Source organism: Magnolia sinica, chromosome 9 (assembly GCF_029962835.1).
Source record: "Magnolia sinica isolate HGM2019 chromosome 9, MsV1, whole genome shotgun sequence".
Classification (NCBI taxonomy): domain Eukaryota; kingdom Viridiplantae; phylum Streptophyta; class Magnoliopsida; order Magnoliales; family Magnoliaceae; genus Magnolia; species Magnolia sinica.
In genome coordinates this window covers 61641499-61661145 of record NC_080581.1, presented here as the reverse complement: position 1 = coordinate 61661145, position 19647 = coordinate 61641499, and the positions used below count along the sequence as shown (strand labels likewise).

General features: G+C 43.9%; 1 protein-coding gene across 1 annotated transcript in view; it reads left to right on the top strand.

Moving 5' to 3' along the window:
• The window catches only part of LOC131255510 (uncharacterized), a 31403-nt gene extending 12641 nt beyond the window's left edge, over positions 1 to 18762 (top strand). Inside the window, exon 2 of the mRNA XM_058256250.1 lies at positions 18116 to 18762. Within this exon, the coding sequence (XP_058112233.1) occupies positions 18116 to 18577 (462 nt within the window). The 3' untranslated portion in view covers positions 18578 to 18762. The remainder of the gene's footprint in view (positions 1 to 18115) is intronic.
• The last annotated feature ends 885 nt before the right edge of the window (positions 18763 to 19647 follow it).

Below are 19647 nucleotides of genomic sequence, written 5' to 3'. Positions count from 1 at the left end.
CGTTCAACCATCATTGCCCATCAATGTGGTCATTTAACCAACATTGCTCTCATGAAATGACGCTCATAGAGCCAATCGAATAGGGGACCATGGCCCAGCACAAGGGCCTAATATACATCATCATAGGCCTCAATTACATCAAATGGGTCGAATCAAATGGGCCGGTGCAAATGGGCCAAAACAAATGGGCCGGTTCAAATGGGCCGAGTCGAATAGGCCGAATCAAATATATCATGCATTCATTGCAAGGGATCATTATGGTGTAAAAAAAAATATGAATCAAATCCAAAGGATCATATGGACCATACCACAAATGACAATGGTGACATGGTTTTCCAACTTTAAATTTTTAGTGGGCCCACCATAGTATATACTTTTCAATCCAACCTGTGCATAAGGTCACAAGGACCTGAAATGGGAGGAAAACAAATATCATATTGATCTAAAACTCTATAACCCAAGAGGGTTTCCATGGTGGACATTCAAACCCACTATTCTTTGTAGTGTGGCCCACCTGATAATTGGACTTGTCTTACTTTTAGTCTCAAGCCTTGAGGCGAGCTAGCCAAATGGATAGACGATTAGGATGTAACATAAACATCAGAGGGACCCTCAAAGCTTGCTGCCGAGATGCAGCAGCTGTGGCTGTAGGCTCACCGTCCATCAACGTGTGGATTGCAAATGATGGATGGTAGGGATGTAACGCCCTGAAATTCGGGGGTCGAGCATAACTCAGCTCCCGAGTTCCAAAACATCACTTATGCAACATAATTAATGAATGATGTATGTTGACTGTATTAGCACATAAACATGGGATAGATTAAGCCAAAACGCAGATATGATTCAGGGATAAGTGAATAAAGCAAGCGGAAGACTTATAGTAAAATATGTGTACAAGTGTAAGTCCCTGAATTACATATACAACCAGATCGTGTAAAAGTGTTATTTATCAAAATTATAAGTACAAGTTACATCATTTTAGATCCCAAAATAGTAATCCCATAGGTCCCGCGCCACACGAGGCTCGCTAGAACCCGCGAAACCGCATATAGAGAAGGCGCCGCTCGCTCGTCATCCAGCAGCCTCCGCTCGCTCGTACGCCGATCCACATCTGCAACATCGTGGCCTAAGACAGAGTCCGGTGGGTGTGTAACATCCCGAAACGTGGGAGTGAGTGATCAACTCGGAACAATAAGTCACTCCACTGGTTAACATGTTATCAGCTCAATCAAACAGTAATGATAAAGCAAGACAATTAAATAAATCCTAAGTACTCTTGTTAATGCAGGTATGAATGCAATATGATGCGTGCCTCACGCGTACACCCTCACCGTCTTCATCTTACGTTACGCATGACATCGCCTCAAAGTGCGCCACATCTACAAAGCACATGCAAATGCGGCGCATGGATATGATTACCAAGGTTATTAGTCCATTTCACACCACAGGATTGGGAAGCTAAGATACCTTCCTCATATCACCATCCAAACAGTGATCCATACTAGGGTCGTCAATCCTAGACATCTCATACGATCATATAGTTGAGGTCGTCAGCAAAGGGCTCGCCACCAATCAATGCACGCCTTTCATGCCCTTACTACCACAGATCGGCTCGTCCACCTCCTGCGGTATCCAGGTATGCTCGAGGTCACTACAAAGGGCTCGTCACCAATCAATGTAGGCCGACAAGACGAATATAGTGTCCCATACCACCATAATCGGCTCACGAGTTTAGTTGCTCACTTTGGTCACTACGGGGAGGCTCGTCACCCCACATAGGACAGAATGACCACGGTGTCCCATACCACCATGTCCGGCTCATGAGTCTTAGCGGATCGTGTACCATGGTTATTAGGATTTCACCGGTAAGTTCGGTACCACTAGATTCAAGCAATAGCGCCCATACATGGTTAACATACATCTCGGACAATCGGGTTAGTTGACGAACTCGACTAGCACGGCGCGTTGAATTGAGCGACATAGTGCGCAAACACTCGCGTGGCCAAACCACTGCCGCCAACTCTAATACGACTGGGTTCGTCTAATACGTCTCACGTGGCGAAAGCAATCTCAACCAAGATTCATAGGGTCAACTTCCGATTTCCTGGACTAATGCTTAGTCCCAAACATCCTCCACTACGTAAGTTATTCATATGGAATGTAAAACATTATTGGAACAACAACTCAAATCATGGTGCATACACATCTTAAGAATATCAACTTAACATAAATGTAAGCATAGGAATGCTTGAATTTAAATAACTTGGAATGTAAATGCATAAGGAAATCATGCGCATCCATAGGAGTATTGAGAATCACTTCTCAACGCCCACACTTAGTGTAATCAATTACACTTAGGTCATTCATGCATTTCTACAAACACTTAGCATACAAGGAATAACATACATGACGCATGTTGGAATACATGCACTTAGACAATTCCTTTTACCAAGGAGTTGTCATACATGCATCTAGCATACATACATGACCAATAATCATGGCAAAACAAGTGCGTATTTTATACGTATACGGTACTTTATAAATACACTTAGAATACACAAATCTCAATATAGCACATGCATATCGGAAAGCAATGTAAACATAACATTTGACATGTGAAATCTCATCCATAACAAGAATAAATCACTAATCGGGATTGAAAGCCTTGAAAACCATAACCTATACACTTAAAGTCCGCACCTTAAGCAAAGAAAGAACGACCGAACCGATTTAGACGAGTTGTCTTCGACAACGGCGCAAGAATACCCTAAAATAAGGATAGAAATGAGATACAACAACACCAAGTCTAATCTAAGCTCTAACACAGTTTAGGGTTAGGTTAACTTACCCCAAAAGAACTCAGAATCGTCCGAGGAACGATTCAAAGTAAAGGTTCAAAGGTGAAGAAGAACAAGGAAGAATCAAGATGATTCACCAACCAATCTCTCTCACTAACTCTCTTTTCCACTCTCTTCCAAGCTAGGGTTAGAGAAAATTCGTATGGAAATGAGAGCTAGGGTTTAAGGACTATATATAGGCCTTAAAATGATGGAAATAACCCTATGGTCAAGGTATACTTAGGTTATAACCAAAGTAACGCCTTTCTCGATCCAACGAAGCACTTCCGGTGGGCCTATAACCACGAAAGGCCTGGACTTAAGCTCACCGACCATGGATCTAGGTCAAGCTGAGTTTCGTACCGACCGGCTCTCTTCAGATCAGCCGTGCGGACCACACTCAATTCAACGGTCACGGAAACTCGATCGTCCACAAGCACTAGGATATGCTGGGCTAACCATCCTGATCGGAGGGTGAAATTGGGTCAGAATCCAAGCGGTCAGAATGCTTAAAATCGCCGCGCAAGCGACACGACTCGGATTTCATAAAAGCTTATTAAATTCCAACCGTTCTCACACTCTTCACTCCGAACTCAACCAAATCGACCGAGAACATCAGATCGACTTAATTTTTGAGGTGAAGACCAAGCCCAACTCAGTGACCACAACAGCCTAAGATCATCGCCATCGGACTTTCGACGGCGGGGTCCAGTCCGATCCAGATCTTCTAAAAAATCCCCAGAACAACTGGATTTAGCGATGGATCCCAGATTTCAGAGTAACGTAGCGATCACTAATCTACACGTTTAGAGCCATGCAGATACAATTTAAAGTGATTGATGCGAATTTCACAAGCAATCAAGTAAAGCGCTAATTACCCCAAAAACAACTACTTAAGGAAAGATTAGCACAAAAATCCAAGGTCGTTACAATCTACCCCCCTTAAAGAAAATTTCGTCCTCGAAATTCATACCTTCGTATAATCCTCGAGGATCAGAGGGTAGGTCTTCCTGACCTCAGCTTCAGATTCCCAAGTAGCCTCTTCTACGCCATGATGCGACCATAACACCTTCACGAGAGGGATAACTTTGCTACGCAGTACCTGCTCCTTTCTATCCAGAATACGCGTCGGTTGCAGTACATAAGTGGCATCCTCACTTAACTGCACTTGCTCCCAACCGATAATATGCGAAGGATCAGGAACGTACTTCTTCTACAGCATAGAGATATGAAATACGTTATGCACGCCCGCAAGAGGTGTGGGCAAAGCAAGGCGGTAAGCTACCGCTCCCACTCGATCCAGAACTTGAAATGGACCAATAAATCTCGGCGTCAGCTTCCCCTTCTTACCGAACCGCAAAACTCCCTTCATAGGAGAGACCTTTAGAAAAACATGATCTCCCACTACGAACTCAAGCGGTCGACGCCTCGTATCAGCATAACTCTTCTGCCTGCTCTGCGCTGCTAGAAGTCGACGTCGAATGATGTCAACCTTCTCTCAAGTCACCTGCACCAACTTCGGGCCAAGCAAACTACGCTCACCAATTTATCCACCCAACAATGTGGTGCTCGCACGGCGACCATACAACGCCTCGAAGGGAGCCATGCCGATACTCGCCGGGAAACTATTATTATACGCGAACTCGGCATACTGAAGAATCATCCCATCTGTCTTTGAAATCCAAAACACAAGCTCGCAACATATCCTCCAGACTTGATTCACGCGCTCCGTCTCCCCATCTGCTTGCGGATGAAACGCGGTACTGAGCCACACCCATCGCTTCCTCTGGATACGAGTCCATAAGATAGATGTAAAACGCGTGTCTCTATCGACACAATCTCCAGGGGAACTCATGCAGACGTACTATCTCCTCGATATACAACCTAGCCAACTCGTCTCTAGCAGAGTAAGTGACTCGATCGGTAAGAAATGCGCCGACTTCGTTAATCGATCGACGATCACCCAAATAGAGTCAAATCCCTTTCTCGTCCTCGGCAACCCGGAAATAAAATCCATAGAGATGAAATCCCACTTCCATTCGCTATGGGCATGGGCTGCAACAACCCAGGAGGTCGGCGATGCTCTGCCTTGACCTGCTGGCACGTGAGACAACGAGAAACAAAAACAAACTCAGCAATCTGGACCTTCATATTATCCCACCAATATGATCTCCTCATATCCTGATACATCTTCGTGCTACTGGATGCATCGCAAGCTTAGAACTATGGGCTAACTCGAGAACCTCACGCCTCAAGTCAGGGAGTTAGGAACACATAACCGCCACGAAATCGTAGGCCCCCATCGGAACTAACACTCCAGTCGGAGTTCCCATCTGTACTAACCCATTGCCTCATCTTCACCAAAAGCTCATCATCGGCCTGAGCCGCAACGATCCTCTCGTCGATAACTGTATACACGAATGTGTGCGATAACCTCATACGGCTCAACCACCGTAAGCTTCGCTCAAAATCGCGCACGAACTCCAACATCTCCCACTGCTATCATCAACGGAGCCGCAAACTCCAAAGCCTTCTTGCGACTCAACGCATCCGCCACAAGGTTCGCATTACCAGGATGTTAAGAAACATCGAACTTGAAGTCATTCAATGTTTCAATCCATCTGCGCTGCCTCCTATTCAAATCACGCGGCGTGAAAATATACTTAAGGCTCTTTTGGTCGAAAAATAGCTCGAACTCCTCACCATAAAGGTAATGTCTCCAAAGCTTTAATGCGAAGATGACAGCCGCTATCCATGTCGTGCGTAGGGTAATTCTCTTCGTGTTTCCTTAATTGACCCGAAGCATAAGCAATCACCCCGTCCCTTCCGCATAAGGACACAACCCAGCACCAACGCGAGAGGCGTCAGGATATATAATATACTTAACCCCTTGCTCGCAATACTAGCACAGGGGCGGACGTCAACTTGTCCTTCGATTCTGAAAAGCTAACTCCGCTCGCTCACTCCAAGCAAACTTAAAATCATTCCGTGTCCGCTGCGACGACAACGGCCTGGCAATCTTCGAGAAGTCCCGAATAAAGCGTCGATAATATCCCTGCAAGGCCAAGAAAACTCCTCACCTCAAGAATGTTTGTCGAGATCCTGCACTGCACCTACCTTGGCAAGGTCGACGGCTATACCTTCCTGGACACCACATGTCCCGGGAACTTGACTTCCTCTTTCCGGAAATCACACTTCTTGAACTGTGCGAAAAGCCGATGCTCCCTAAGAGTACCCAAAACCGCTCTTAAGTGCTCCTCGTGCTCTGCCGCTCGCCGAATAAATCAAGATGTCATCAATAAATACAATGACGAATCGAACCAGGAAAGGCCGACCCTGTTCATTCGATCCATGAACACGGCCGGTGCGTCCGTCCAGATCGAACGACATCACAAGGAACTCATAATGACCGGAGCTGGCCTGAAAGCGGTCTTCCGCACGTCCCCATCCTTGACGCGCAGTGATACCCTGACCGCAGATCAACCTTCGAAAAGTACCGTGCCCCTTCAATCGATCAAACAGATCATCAATCCCGGGCAAAGGGTACTTATTCTTCACAGCATTACCAAATTCAACCCGCGATAATCAATACACAATCGCAAGGAACCATCCTTCTTCTTCACAAACAAAACATGTGTGCTCCCCAAGGAGACACACTGGGCCGAATAAAACCCAATTCTAGCAAACCATATATCAGCTTCCTAAACTAATCCATTTCAATCGGATGCATCCGATAGTTGTGTAAAGAAATGGGCTAAGCACCATGAATAAGATCGATAGCAAAATCAATCTAACGCTGAGGAGGTAATCCAGGAATCGACTCAACCAATTCTTCAAACTCCTGAACTACCGGCATGCTAACCAACGCCGATTCGGCCGAACTCTCCAACAGAGAAGAATAAAAATCAATACGAATAGGGTAATTGACCTGAACCGGGAAAGTAACAGTCTCGCCCTCAGGTCCATGGATCGTCACTGATCTCGCTTCACAATCAATCTCAGCTCGCATCCTCGTGAGCCAATCCATACCCATAATAACATCGTAGTGATAAAGCGGTGCGACTAGCAAATCAACACGGATCGATCCACTTCCATGATCAATCACAGCACAACACCAAAACAAACCACATGCATTCCATTAACCAAAATCGTCGCAATACAAGTAGTGCAGCAAAATACATGAATCACGACTAGGAAAGCATGACACCAACAACATCTAACACTACAAACAACCACAACTACTACAACCACTAACAGCTACCACACTACAACAACTCCAACTACAAGCCAACAACGGCTACACACAGAAAGAAACACCAAACAAAGCAAAGACGGCCACGACGATGCTACTCGTCGGAGTCAGGAGACGGAGGCGGAGCACCCTTATCCTGCAAGCAACACAGGATAGACTTCAAAGTCCGGGACATCTTCTTGAACTTGTGCTTAACCAAGCCTCGAAGATCCACCATCTCTTGGGTAAAGCGGCTTGCCCTTCTTCAAGCCGTGTAAGACGGCATCTTTGGCAATCTGCTCTGCCCCTGCTCTGGCACCACAAGAGGAGAGCGATCACTCGAATCCTGGTGCCCCAATCTCTTCCTCGTCTCTTGCTCCGCTTCTTCCTCAGACTCGCACCACCTTCAGCGCATAACTCTCATCATCACTCTCGACCGGCCTACCACCCTCGAGGCAAGCCGACTGTAACCAACCTCCATCGGCCTTAAGGGTCCTCAAGTTGATATGACGAACAGGGACCGGCTCTCTCCTCCAAGCCTATAGCCAAACTCATGTGCGATCTTGCAAATGAGGCGGCCAAAGGGAAGAGACTCGGTCCGTCTACTCGAACGAGCGATGAGAATAATCTGACGCAGGACGTACGTCGGCACACACAACTTCGCATCCTGCCCCACCTGATATAGAAAATCTACCATCAGGCGCGTACACTCGCTGCGGTTGCTCCACCTGGGATACACATTGAACGTAAAGATGTGGTGAAGCAAACTGAAGTCGTCCGTCATGTGAGAAGCCAAAGACTCCTATTCGGCTGCCATTCGACCAGACTACCACACAAGGATCGGGTGCGACGATCCTTCTCGCGCACACTGTCCACATTCTTCTCGCTGGCATGCACTTCCCCAAGTGGCACCTTCTAGAGTCGGGATATCTAAGCAACATTGACAATTCCAACTCGACCGATTCCACAGGGAATCTTGAATTGCAGAGGATCCAGCGAAGGATCCATATTGTTGGCATAGTAGGCCCGTACAGTGCTAGCATTCGCGCGATACTCGCCTTCGAACAAGGGACCCCAACCAGCCCCTTCTAGGCGCTCCAACAAAAGAACTCACCAAAGAGCCGCGGATCAACATGAGCCTCAAAAAGGACTCTACGCCCCTCATAGACTCCATGCGACAATTCCGCCAACAAGGTCCTACTGACAGGAGCTCGAGGATCGAGGTCCCGCTTCGTCTGGAACTCGCGCGTGGCAGACGTGCTAGCGGCGGCACCTCTCGGCCTCCGTGCACGGGTTGGGCGGCTCGGCCCGGCTTCATCCACGGGCGCTCTCTTCTTCCCCATCAAGGAAAGAAGGGAAGAAATGGAAAAGATGGCCGTCACAATCTCAAAGAGGGCCATGAGAAATGAGAGAAAGAGAGAAATAGGAAGATGGTGAAGCTTCCACACAACTATGAGCCAAAAAGGGAATGAAAGGGCTCAAATGAGAGGGAAAGATGGAGAAATCAGCAATGGAATAGAAGATTTGAGAATGGGGTGATGGGTTTGCACGAAAATGGAAGGAAGATGAAGATTTGGGAGAGATTTGAGAGAGTTTGGAGAGGTTGTTGAAGAAAAGGAAAGCTTGGAAGAGGGTTTTGTGAAGGAAATAGGTAAAAGGAGTGGTTTTAAAGTGAAACCCGTGGAGGGGTGGGCCACACAAGCCCTATGGACGATCGGCCCGGCCCGGCCCGCCTGGCCCGGCGACCGGCGATCCCTCGCCGAACCGGCGATGGCATCGCCGGTCTCTGGACATATCGGCGATGCCTCGCCGATTTGGCGAGGTCCTCCTGGTCCTCCTTGGTCCAAATGATGTGGTTCCCCCCCTGGGCCCCACTGGAAATGCCCCAATTGCCCCCTTGTGTAATTTGAAGCCTATCGGGTCATTCTGACAGAAATCTGATGCAAACAGCGATTTCTGGGAGGTTTAAAAATGAATAATGGGAAGATAGACCATCTACACTCATTAATAGAGGGTCTAGAACAGGTTTCGAGTCACTGTGTGTGATCAGGTAAGGGTACAGACTCGATCTCGGCAAAGGTTTTCAGGAAACTTTCGCCGATAGAAACTACGGAGTACAAACACAAAGCGATAATAGACCCGCACCCAATTACACTATAGTGGCGACAACGTGCGGTGTGTGACCATAACCCAGGTCCGGTTTAATCCAGATCATGCTCTGATACCAACTTGTAACGCCCTGAAATTCGGAGGTCGAGCATAACTCAGCTCCCGAGTTCCAAAACATCACTTATGCAACATAATTAATGAATGATGTATGTTGACTGTATTAGCACATAAACATGGGATAGATTAAGCCAAAACGCAGATATGATTCAGGGATAAGTGAATAAAGCAAGCGGAAGACTTATAGTAAAATATGTGTACAAGTGTAAGTCCCTGAATTACATATACAACCAGATCGTGTAAAAGTGTTATTTATCAAAATTATAAGTACAAGTTACATCATTTTAGATCCCAAAATAGTAATCCCATAGGTCCCGCACAACTGACCGAGGCTCGCTAGAACCCGTGAAAACTGCATATAGGAGAAGGCAGCCTCGTCATCATCTAGCTCCCGCTCTGCCTCAGAAGTCGCATCCACATCTGCAACATCGGGGCCTAAGACAGAGTCTGGTGGGTGTTTAACACTGCCCTAGAAACGTGGGAGTGAGTGATCAACTCAGTGGAACAATAAGGCAATGGTTAACATGTTATCATTTAAATCAAACAGTAAAGATAAAGCACGGTAATTAAATAAATACTCAGTACTCTAGATAATGAAAGTATGAATGCAATATGATGCGTGCCCTCATGCGTACACCCTCACCGTCTTCATCTTACGTTACGCATGACATCGCCTCAAAGTGCGCCACATCTACACAGCACATGCAAATGCGGTGCATGGATATGATTACCTTTTTGTTATTATTCCTATTCATACAGCAGATTGGGAAGCTAAGATACCTTCCTCATATCACCATCCAAACACTGATCCATACTAGGGTCGTCAATCCTAGACATCTCATACGATCATATAGTTGAGGTCGTAGAAAGGGCTCGCCACCAATCAATGCACGCCTTTCATGCCCTTACTACCACAGATCGGCTCGCCACCTCCTTGCGGTATCCAGGTATGCTCGAGGTCACTACAAAGGGCTCGCCACCAATCAATGTAGGCCGACAACAGCACGAATATAGTGTCCCATACCACCATAATCGGCTCACGAGTTTAGTTGCTCACCGGTCACTACGGAGGCTCGTCACCCAACGTAGGCGCTCGAACACTGTCCCATACCACCATGTCCGCTCATGAGTCTTAGCTCAACGTACCATGGTTATTAGGATTTCACCGGTAAGTTCGGTCTAGATTCAAGCAGTGGCGTCCATACATGGTTAACATACATCGGACAATCGGGTTAGTTGACGAACTCGACTAGCACGAGCGCACGTTGAATTGAACGACATAGAGTGCGCAAACACTCCGCGTGGCCAAACCACTGCCGCCAACTCTAATACGACTCGGGTTCGTCTAATGCGTCTCACGTGGCGAAAGCAATCTCAACCACGACCAAAGGGTCAATTACCGATTTCCTGGACTAAGGCATAGTCCCAAACATCCTACACTACGACAAATATTCATATGGAATGTAAAGCGGTAATAGATCAACAGCTCAAATCATGGTGCATACACATCTGAAGAATATCAACTTAACATAAATGTAAGCATAGGAATGCTTGAATTTAAATAACTTGGAATGTAAATGCATAAGGTAAATCATGCGCATCCATAGAAGTATTGAGAACCACTTCTCAACGCCTGCATTTAGTGTAATCAGTTACACTTAGGTCATTCATGCATTTCTACAAACACTTAGCATACAAGGAATAACATACATGACGTATGTTGGAATACATGCACTTAGACAATTCCCTTTACCAAGGAGTTGTCATACATGCATCTAGCATACATACATGACAATAATCATGGCAAGCACAAGTGCGTATTTTATACGTATACGGTACTTTATAAATACACTTAGAATACACAAATCTCAATATAACAGCATGCATATCAGGAAAGCAATGTAAACATAACATTTGACATGTGAAATCTCATCCATAACAAGAATAAATCACTAAGCGATTGAAAGCCTTGAAAACCATAACCTATACACTTAAAGTCCGCACCTTAAGCAAAGAAAGAACCGCCGAACTGATTTAGACGAGTTGTCTTCGTCAACGGCGCAAGAATACCCTAAAATAAGGATAGAAATGAGATACAACAACACCAAGTCTAATCTAAGCTCTAACACAGGTTAGGGTTAGGTTAACTTACCCCAAAAGAACTCAGAATCGTCAGAGGAACGATTCAAAGTAAAGGTTCAAAGGTGAAGAAGAACAAGGAAGAATCAAGATGATTCACCAACCAATCTCTCTCACTAACTCTCTCTTTTCCACTCTCTCTCCAAGCTAGGGTTAGAGAAAATTCGTATGGAAATGAGAGCTAGGGTTTAAGGACTATATATAGGCCTTAAAATGATGGAAATAACCCCCGGGTCAAGGTATACTTAGGTTATAACCAAAGTACGCCTTTCTCGATCCCACGAAGCACTTCTGGTGGGCCTATAACCACGAAAGGTGACTTAAGCTCACCGACCATGGATCTAGGTCAGCTGAGTTTTCGTACCGACCGGCTCTTCAGTTGGCGTGGCGGACCACACTCAATTCAACGGTCACTAAATCTCGATCATGTCCACAAGCACTAGGATATGCCCGGGCCAACCATCCTGATCAGAGGGTAAATTGGGTCAGAATCCAACGGTCGAATGCTTAAAATCGTCGCGCAAGCGACACGACTCATTTCATAAAAAGCTTATTAAATTCCAACCGCTCACACTCTTCACTCCGAACTCAACCAAATCGACCTAGAAATCCGATCGACTTGATTTTCGAGGTGAAGACCAAGCCCAACTCGATGCAAATGCCTAAGATCATCGCCATCGGACTTTCGACGCGCTGTCCAGTTCCAATCCAGAACTTCAAAAATTCCCCAGAACAACCGGATTTAGCGATGGATCCCAGATTTCAGAGTAACGTAGCGCTCACTAATCTGCACGTTTAGAGCCATGCAGATACAATTTAAAGTGATTGATGCGAATTTCACAAGCAATCAAGTAAAGCGCTAATTACCCCAAAAACAACTACTTAAGGAAAGATTAGCACAAAAATTCCAAGGTCGTTACAAGGGATACAACACGTACATCATGGTGGCTGCCCAAAATTCGTGCACGTGCATCATGGTGGCTAGTCAAAACTCCAGCACGTGCCTGTAAGATGGATGGATGATTTAGATATTCGACCAACTACACCGTTCAGCAACTGGACGGTGCAGATAACGCCATACATCATGGTGGGGTCCACGTAGTGGCCCACCTCTACTACAATATATATATATATATATATATATATATATATATATATATGCATGCGTATATACCAATGGCAGGGATTGCCTACACCCACCGTCCAGACCCATCTGGACGGTGATGGTTTATATATTAAAGTATATATTAAAGGTGGGTCCCACGTGGGACTGCCCCACCATATCATTATTTAATATTATATAATATAATAATATATATCTCATATACAATACAGTAAGGTGGGCTCCCACGTGGATGTGGCCCCACCACAATATATTATTTAAATATAAAGTATTATATTATATAATAATATAATATATCATTTACAATGTATTAGTGAGTGTGTGGGAGGGTGGAACTATCAGCGTCCAGCCATCTAAACAGATGGCTGATGGTGGGTCCCACATATTTGGACGGTTGTGATGCAACACATACATCATGTGGTGGGGCCCAACAGATCTAGCTGACGGTCCAGTAGCTACATGCTGCTAGACGTCAAACTGATGGACGGTTTGGATTCAACGTACGCATGAGGTGGGTCCACACGTGTGGAACCCACCAGGTTAGCTTATTAGTATACACCCACATCAGTACACACACTTCATGTTAGCCACCCCCACTAAGACCTCAAGTGTTGAAACGAGGTATCTCCACTCGGTCTGCCAGTTGAGTTATGGATCTGGGTGTGTCCAGACCCTGGACAGCCAGGATGTAGATGCACTTCACGGTGGAGTCCCACCATTCATGATGCACATTGAGAATAAAACACAAATTAGTGGGGCCCACTTCATCAAAACAGATAGAAAGAGAGAGAGAGAGAGAGAGAGAGAGAGAGATACGGTGATAGAGAGGAGGGACCCCGCCACTATGAGCCCTCCATTGATACATCACATATATCGAAATGGGTCTCACCAACAAGTGGGCCCTCAAATCATGAAATTAACGGTAGAAACTCAAATATCACCCACCTCTAGGCCTCCTCCTTACTCCCTTAGCCTTCTACGCTCCTTACCTTCACTTTTGATGGTGGTTGATGAGATTTTGATGGTGTGGATGAGAGATGAGAGGGTAAGCCACACTTGTGGTTTGGGAGAGAGGGAGGTTGGACGTGGGATGTTGCTTGGGAAAGATTTTTGAGAAATAAGGGAAAGAAAGAAGTGATGGGATGATAAGGATGGGTGATGTGGTGGTTATAAGAAAAAGGTGATGGGAGGTATGGTTGTGGTTGAAAATAGGATAAAAGAGGGATGGTGAGGGGAGAGAGAGAGTTGACTTTTGAAAAGGGAGGGATGGGGCTTGTACTTGAGGTATGATTGTACTTGACATTGATTAATTGATTGATTGATGGGACATGACGTAGAGATTCTCTTGAAATTCGCAATGCGCGGCGTTTCTTCGGAACGAACGCAAGCCCACATCTTCTAGCCTAGGTATCGGATCAGTGTGCGAGTCGCGGCGTTGGAACCACGACGATGGCACGGTTGCTAAGGTACAAGTTTTGGTTCGAACCGACTTCGGTATGCAAGACCCGGTTTAGGATTGCGCGCAAACGTCGAATACGGGTCGAGGATTGTCGGAATTCGACCGAAAGGACCGCGGAAGCCAACGGAACGGTACGGACTAGGATACGCGTTTTACAAGATACCCATGTGGTCTAAAATCTAAGAAAATAAATGGTTTAATGGCCCCCAGATGATGATATGGTGATCAAATGGGCCAACGGGCACGATCCAATGGTTCAAAACTCTTATGATCGTAGCACACATACATCTTCCCATTATGGGGTCTTACAAATGCACATATTATACATGTGAAGTCTTCAAAATGGCCCACTAGTGGGCCCCATATATGGATCATACATCCGCAATGAAATTGGGGCCATCCTCCTCCTCTGGTAGACCATATATGATAGTCTGATGTCCTTATTATGTTCATAATCCAATGTTGGACTGAAAGAACAAAGCAAACTAACCTAAGCCTAAAAGCTAAGCAAAACTTAAGCAAGAAGGTGACATAAAGTACTTCCCAAAGAACATGGCCATTGCCAAACATTGCAGTGATTTCTACTTCTTGCACATGCTTGTCACCCCCAACCTGTTTCCATCATACGGTTGAAGGTGTATAAACTATTGTTTGCCACAAGTCTTGTTATTTGAAGACCTCGAAGCAATGATCCAATTGTTCACTTCATTGGCTTACTCTATGATAACGCCTTTTCATGTGCAATGAACCAATGTCATGTTGATTGATCAAAAGATTTTCTGTCATCACAATGATGTATGAGGTCCAATCAACATAATCTAATGACGAAATCTCTATGGTAAGATATAGTATCTAAGATTTGTCTTCAATATTTGATTAATCAAACTTTTCATGTCCATTTTTTGCCTAATTAGATCATTCTCGATCCACTCATATAGTTGATCTCTTCAATATCAAGTCTATTAAATTGTTGTTCTTCAATATCCAACCATTTGCATCACATATCTCTAATTTTGGCCAAATTAAATGGTTCACCTCTAATAGTGGCCCAATCAACCATTGATATTCAATGTTTGCTTAATCATACAACACATCTTCAATTAGGGCCAATCATACCATTTATCTTCAATTACTGCACACTAGATGATTTATCTTTGATGTTGGCCCAACTAGACTGTCTATTTGTAATATGATATGAATTAGACCATTTGTCTCCAACATCAATTCAATCGAACCATTCATCTTCAATATAGGCCCAATGAAACCATTAATCCCCAACTAGACTGTTGATCTTTGATATTAATTCAATTAGTAACTAATCTTCATTTTAGCATAATCAAAATGGTCATCTTTAATATCATTCTAATTGGATCATATTCGGCTTTGACATTGATTAGATTATATTGTTGATCACCAAATGGAACCATTGATCTTCAATATTGACCCAACCGTGCCATTTTTCTACAATTTTGGTCCAATCATATTGTTTATGTTTGATATTCAATAAGACGAGGCGTAATGGGACCATTGCACTTCCATATCAACCAATTGAACCATTCATTTCCAATTTCAACCAAATCATGTTATTCATCTTTTTCATTGGTCCAATTAAATTGATCATCTTAAGAGAAAGTTTGAATAAGACAATTTGGCTCTGACATCAATCTAATCATTATATTAATCTTTAAGATTGGCCCAACCAGACCATTCATCCATAATTTCAGTCTGACATTAGTCTAATCATTCTATTAATCTTCAATATTGGCCCGATGAGACCATCCATCCATAATTTCATTCGAATCATATTATTGATGATGGATGTCAATACAATTTGGGCCCAATCACTCTTAAAAGTCATTACAAGTTGGTTGGTCTGGGGAATGGGAGGGGGGATAAGGGAAGCCATCAACACTAATTGTCCAATGGTGCATATTAAAATTAAGGGTACACATTGATTATATGGGGTTCAGTTATTGATTGGAGTATAGATGATGTAGGTCCAGTTATAATAGCCAATTGAAATGAAGGACTGAAGGAGATGAGGGGAGAGGATGAAAGAGAGGTGTGAAAGTTGATAGTAGAATGACTTAATAGTAAATTATGTTATCTCAATTTAAGAAATGTATCAAAATTATAATAATGGGTATTTCAAATACCTTTCATTAGCATAATATATTATGGTAAACACTATTTTTATAATCTATAAGTAGGTCCATAATGAGTTGGCTAATTATGCCCTAAATGTTAAAGACCAAATAAGCTGTCTAAATGAGCCCTAAATGTTAAAGATCAAATGATGGTGAATTTAATTTCCTACACACTCCACATAAAGTGGCCCATCATTTCTAGATTGATATATATAATTATGGTTCATCTACAATAACCAGAGTCCTTTGGATGTTGTTTGCCCACACACATGCAAAGGCAATTCATGTACATGTGGCCATATGTACCTGCATGGCACGTAGGTATTAGATCCAATCCATCCTTCAAGGTTCTAGCTATGTAGATGTTATGTCCCAAGAATTAGATCGGTCTAGTAATCAAGGTGGCTACAATTGATGAAACAGATGTATTGTGGAAGAAAATCTGGTTAAAATCTTCTAAGCCGTGAACAACTAAATGCATGTGCTTGTGACATTGGACTATCGACAGCTTCCTCTGATTTCCAAAGCCCGTCTCTAAACGACTAAAACCCATGGTAACAAGTAGTCCCACATTAGATGGCCCATGTGGTGAAGACCTTGATTACTAAGTTGGATGGTTCCAACCTTTCAATCTGCCGGCAATGAACAATTAAAAATATGCCAACTGTCCCCAATTGGCGAAAAATTGGATGGCTAGAATCTTTCCATTTTCTAGTTTTAGGGCATGATAGATCCATGGTGGGAGCCATCAAATCAATGGACTGGATCTTCCTCCTTCATAGTTCTTACTGCTAATCCAACAATTGTTATAAATGCTGCTTACGTACTCCGCACTTTTGATTTTTTAAAAGAATGATCTGTTACTCCAGAAGCAACGCAAGATATAGTGCTCCTAGTCGCTCCTCCCACTTAGTCCCATCGAACCATCCGAACGGTCTATTAATACCAGAGCCTATTTTATAGGCCACTAGAAAAAAATAACACTGATTGCATCATCCAATCCATCTATGATTTGTCCTTACTTTTGTAGCCACCCCTTTCACGGAGAACTATGGGATGGTTAAGATTTCTTTTGTATGGAATATATGATGAGATTTTAAAAATAAATTATGAAAATGATCTAGACCGTCTTAAATAAAGACTAATGATTATAATGATTATACAGTTATGATCGTTAGAATCGCGATATATATATATATATATATATATATATATATAGAGGGAAAAGGTACTATGCGCTCGACCTCACGAGTCCGTCCCATGAGGTCGAGCTGTGTGGGCCCCACCGTGATGTGTTTCAAACATCTACCCCAACAGTCAGATGCAGCATTTCATCGTGGGCCTAGATATCAAAAATTAAGTTAATCCGTGACTTTTGTGGGCCACACCACATACAGAAGTGGAGAGGGGCTGTTCACCATTAAAATATTCATAATCATTTTTTGGGCCCACCGAGATGTGGTTTGAAAATCCAGTCCATCCATTATGTGTGTCCCACTTGGATGAGGTTCAGACCAAGTTTCAGCAGCATTCAAAACTCAGGTGGGCCCCACCAAGTGTTTTTATATGTTTTAACGGTGTCTTCACATGATTTTAGATGGTATGGCCCACCTGAGTTTCGTATGCGGCTGATTTTTGGGATATCCCATAATTTAGAGGGGAACCATTAAATGCACGGTGTTGATGGTCGACACGCATCACAGTGGAGCCCACACAGCTCGACCTGACGGGAGCTTATCGTGAGGTCGAGCGCATAGTACCTTTTCCCATATATATATATATATATATAGATATATATATATATAGTATCCCAAAGAATCTATGTTGAACTTACTTTAAAGTCTATATCATGCGTGATTGTCGGTGTCCCAATGCAATCTCTGAGAGCACTGGGGTATTTTCTTTTGTTGTTTTTTTTTTTATAGGGAAGAAATAACCACAATGACTGTGCAGCTCACAGAGTTTTTGGTCCGAAAGACCGTGATGAGGGTAAAGTTGAATGCCTTGAATGCACACGGTTTCACGGCCTTGGATATTTTACTGCAAAACCGTGGAGAATTGAAGGATATGAAACTTGAAGGGATCCTCCGAGGTGCTGGAGCTAAAAAAGGTGGAGCCATGCATCCCACGAGAGACGATTGGACAATTAAACCATTGTCTTCTAGAAATGAGAAGTGGAAGAAGCACGGTGACTGGTTGAACGAGATAAGGAGTAGTATAATGGTGGTGGCAGTATTGATCGCTACGGTAACATTTCAAGCTGGATTCACCCCTCCCGGTGGGCTTGTGCAAGTGGAAACGTCGGATGCGCCTCAGTTGGGGTATCCTACAAGCCCTGCTCCAGCCTGTCCTATTTACACAGGAGGGAAGTCGATCATGGCTATTAAATATCCATGTGGATACAATTCTTCTTAATTTTCAATTCGATAGCATTCCTGTCATCTTCGGGCATAATCTTATTGCTAGTAAGTGGTTTCCATCTAAAGCGACGGATTTTAATGTGGACCTTGATGATCATCACATGGTTGGCTGTGTCTTCCTTGATCTATACTTATTTCCTAGCCTGTATAGTTGTCTCCGATTGTGCAACCCAGATCGATGATTGGATCGATATACTTAGCTGGTCATTCCTTGCATGGTTGGGGTTGAATGGTCTACTCTTTGCAGCACAGTTCTTCCGTTTCATTAGATGGTTGGCCAGGGAACCTATATATATATGTATCTATAGAATCAAGTCACTTTTAATGGATTCGTCCAACGTTAATGCTGGGAATGTTGATGTTGAATCTTGCATTGAACACAACTAATATATGTGCCTATGCAGATATGTCTATCTGTATTCATGCTTATTGCTTTTCTTTGCAGTAACTTTACAGTTTTAGTATTACATGTACCGTGGAGTTTGTGATCAAGTACTCTTTTCAATTAAAGCTATGCTTCCAAGTGCTGCAGAATATCTTAGACAGTACCGAAAGCCTCCCGGTTATCTCAATGTTCGATTGTAACTGGTGATTAGGTAATACATTTGTATGAACAGTTTATCCTATCTATCATGTATTAATGTTTACTTCTTGAATTAATGTACTGTTGAGGCAGCAGATGCCTTATATGTGTTTGTCCTAGATTATTGTTGTTTTTCTCTTAATAAATGTTGATTGTCTAGAAATTGTGCATGGAGGAACGGTTTGACATCCATACCCCCAAGGAATATGGAGTAGCACTACAAGAAAACTGGCCTTTGCCGGTGGTCAAAACTGCCAGCAAAGCCTTTGCCCGTGGTCAGGTAACAGCCGGTAAAGCCTGCGTCGGTAAAGGCTTTACCGACAGTCAACTTCCTTTACCGGTGATTGTGCTGGCCGCTGCTTCATGTGGGATTTACTGGCGGTTGTGCTGGCTGCCGCTTCATGTGGGATTTACTGGCGGTTGTGCTGGCCGCCACTTCATGTGGGATTTACTAGCAATTTATACGCCTTTCTAGCGGTACG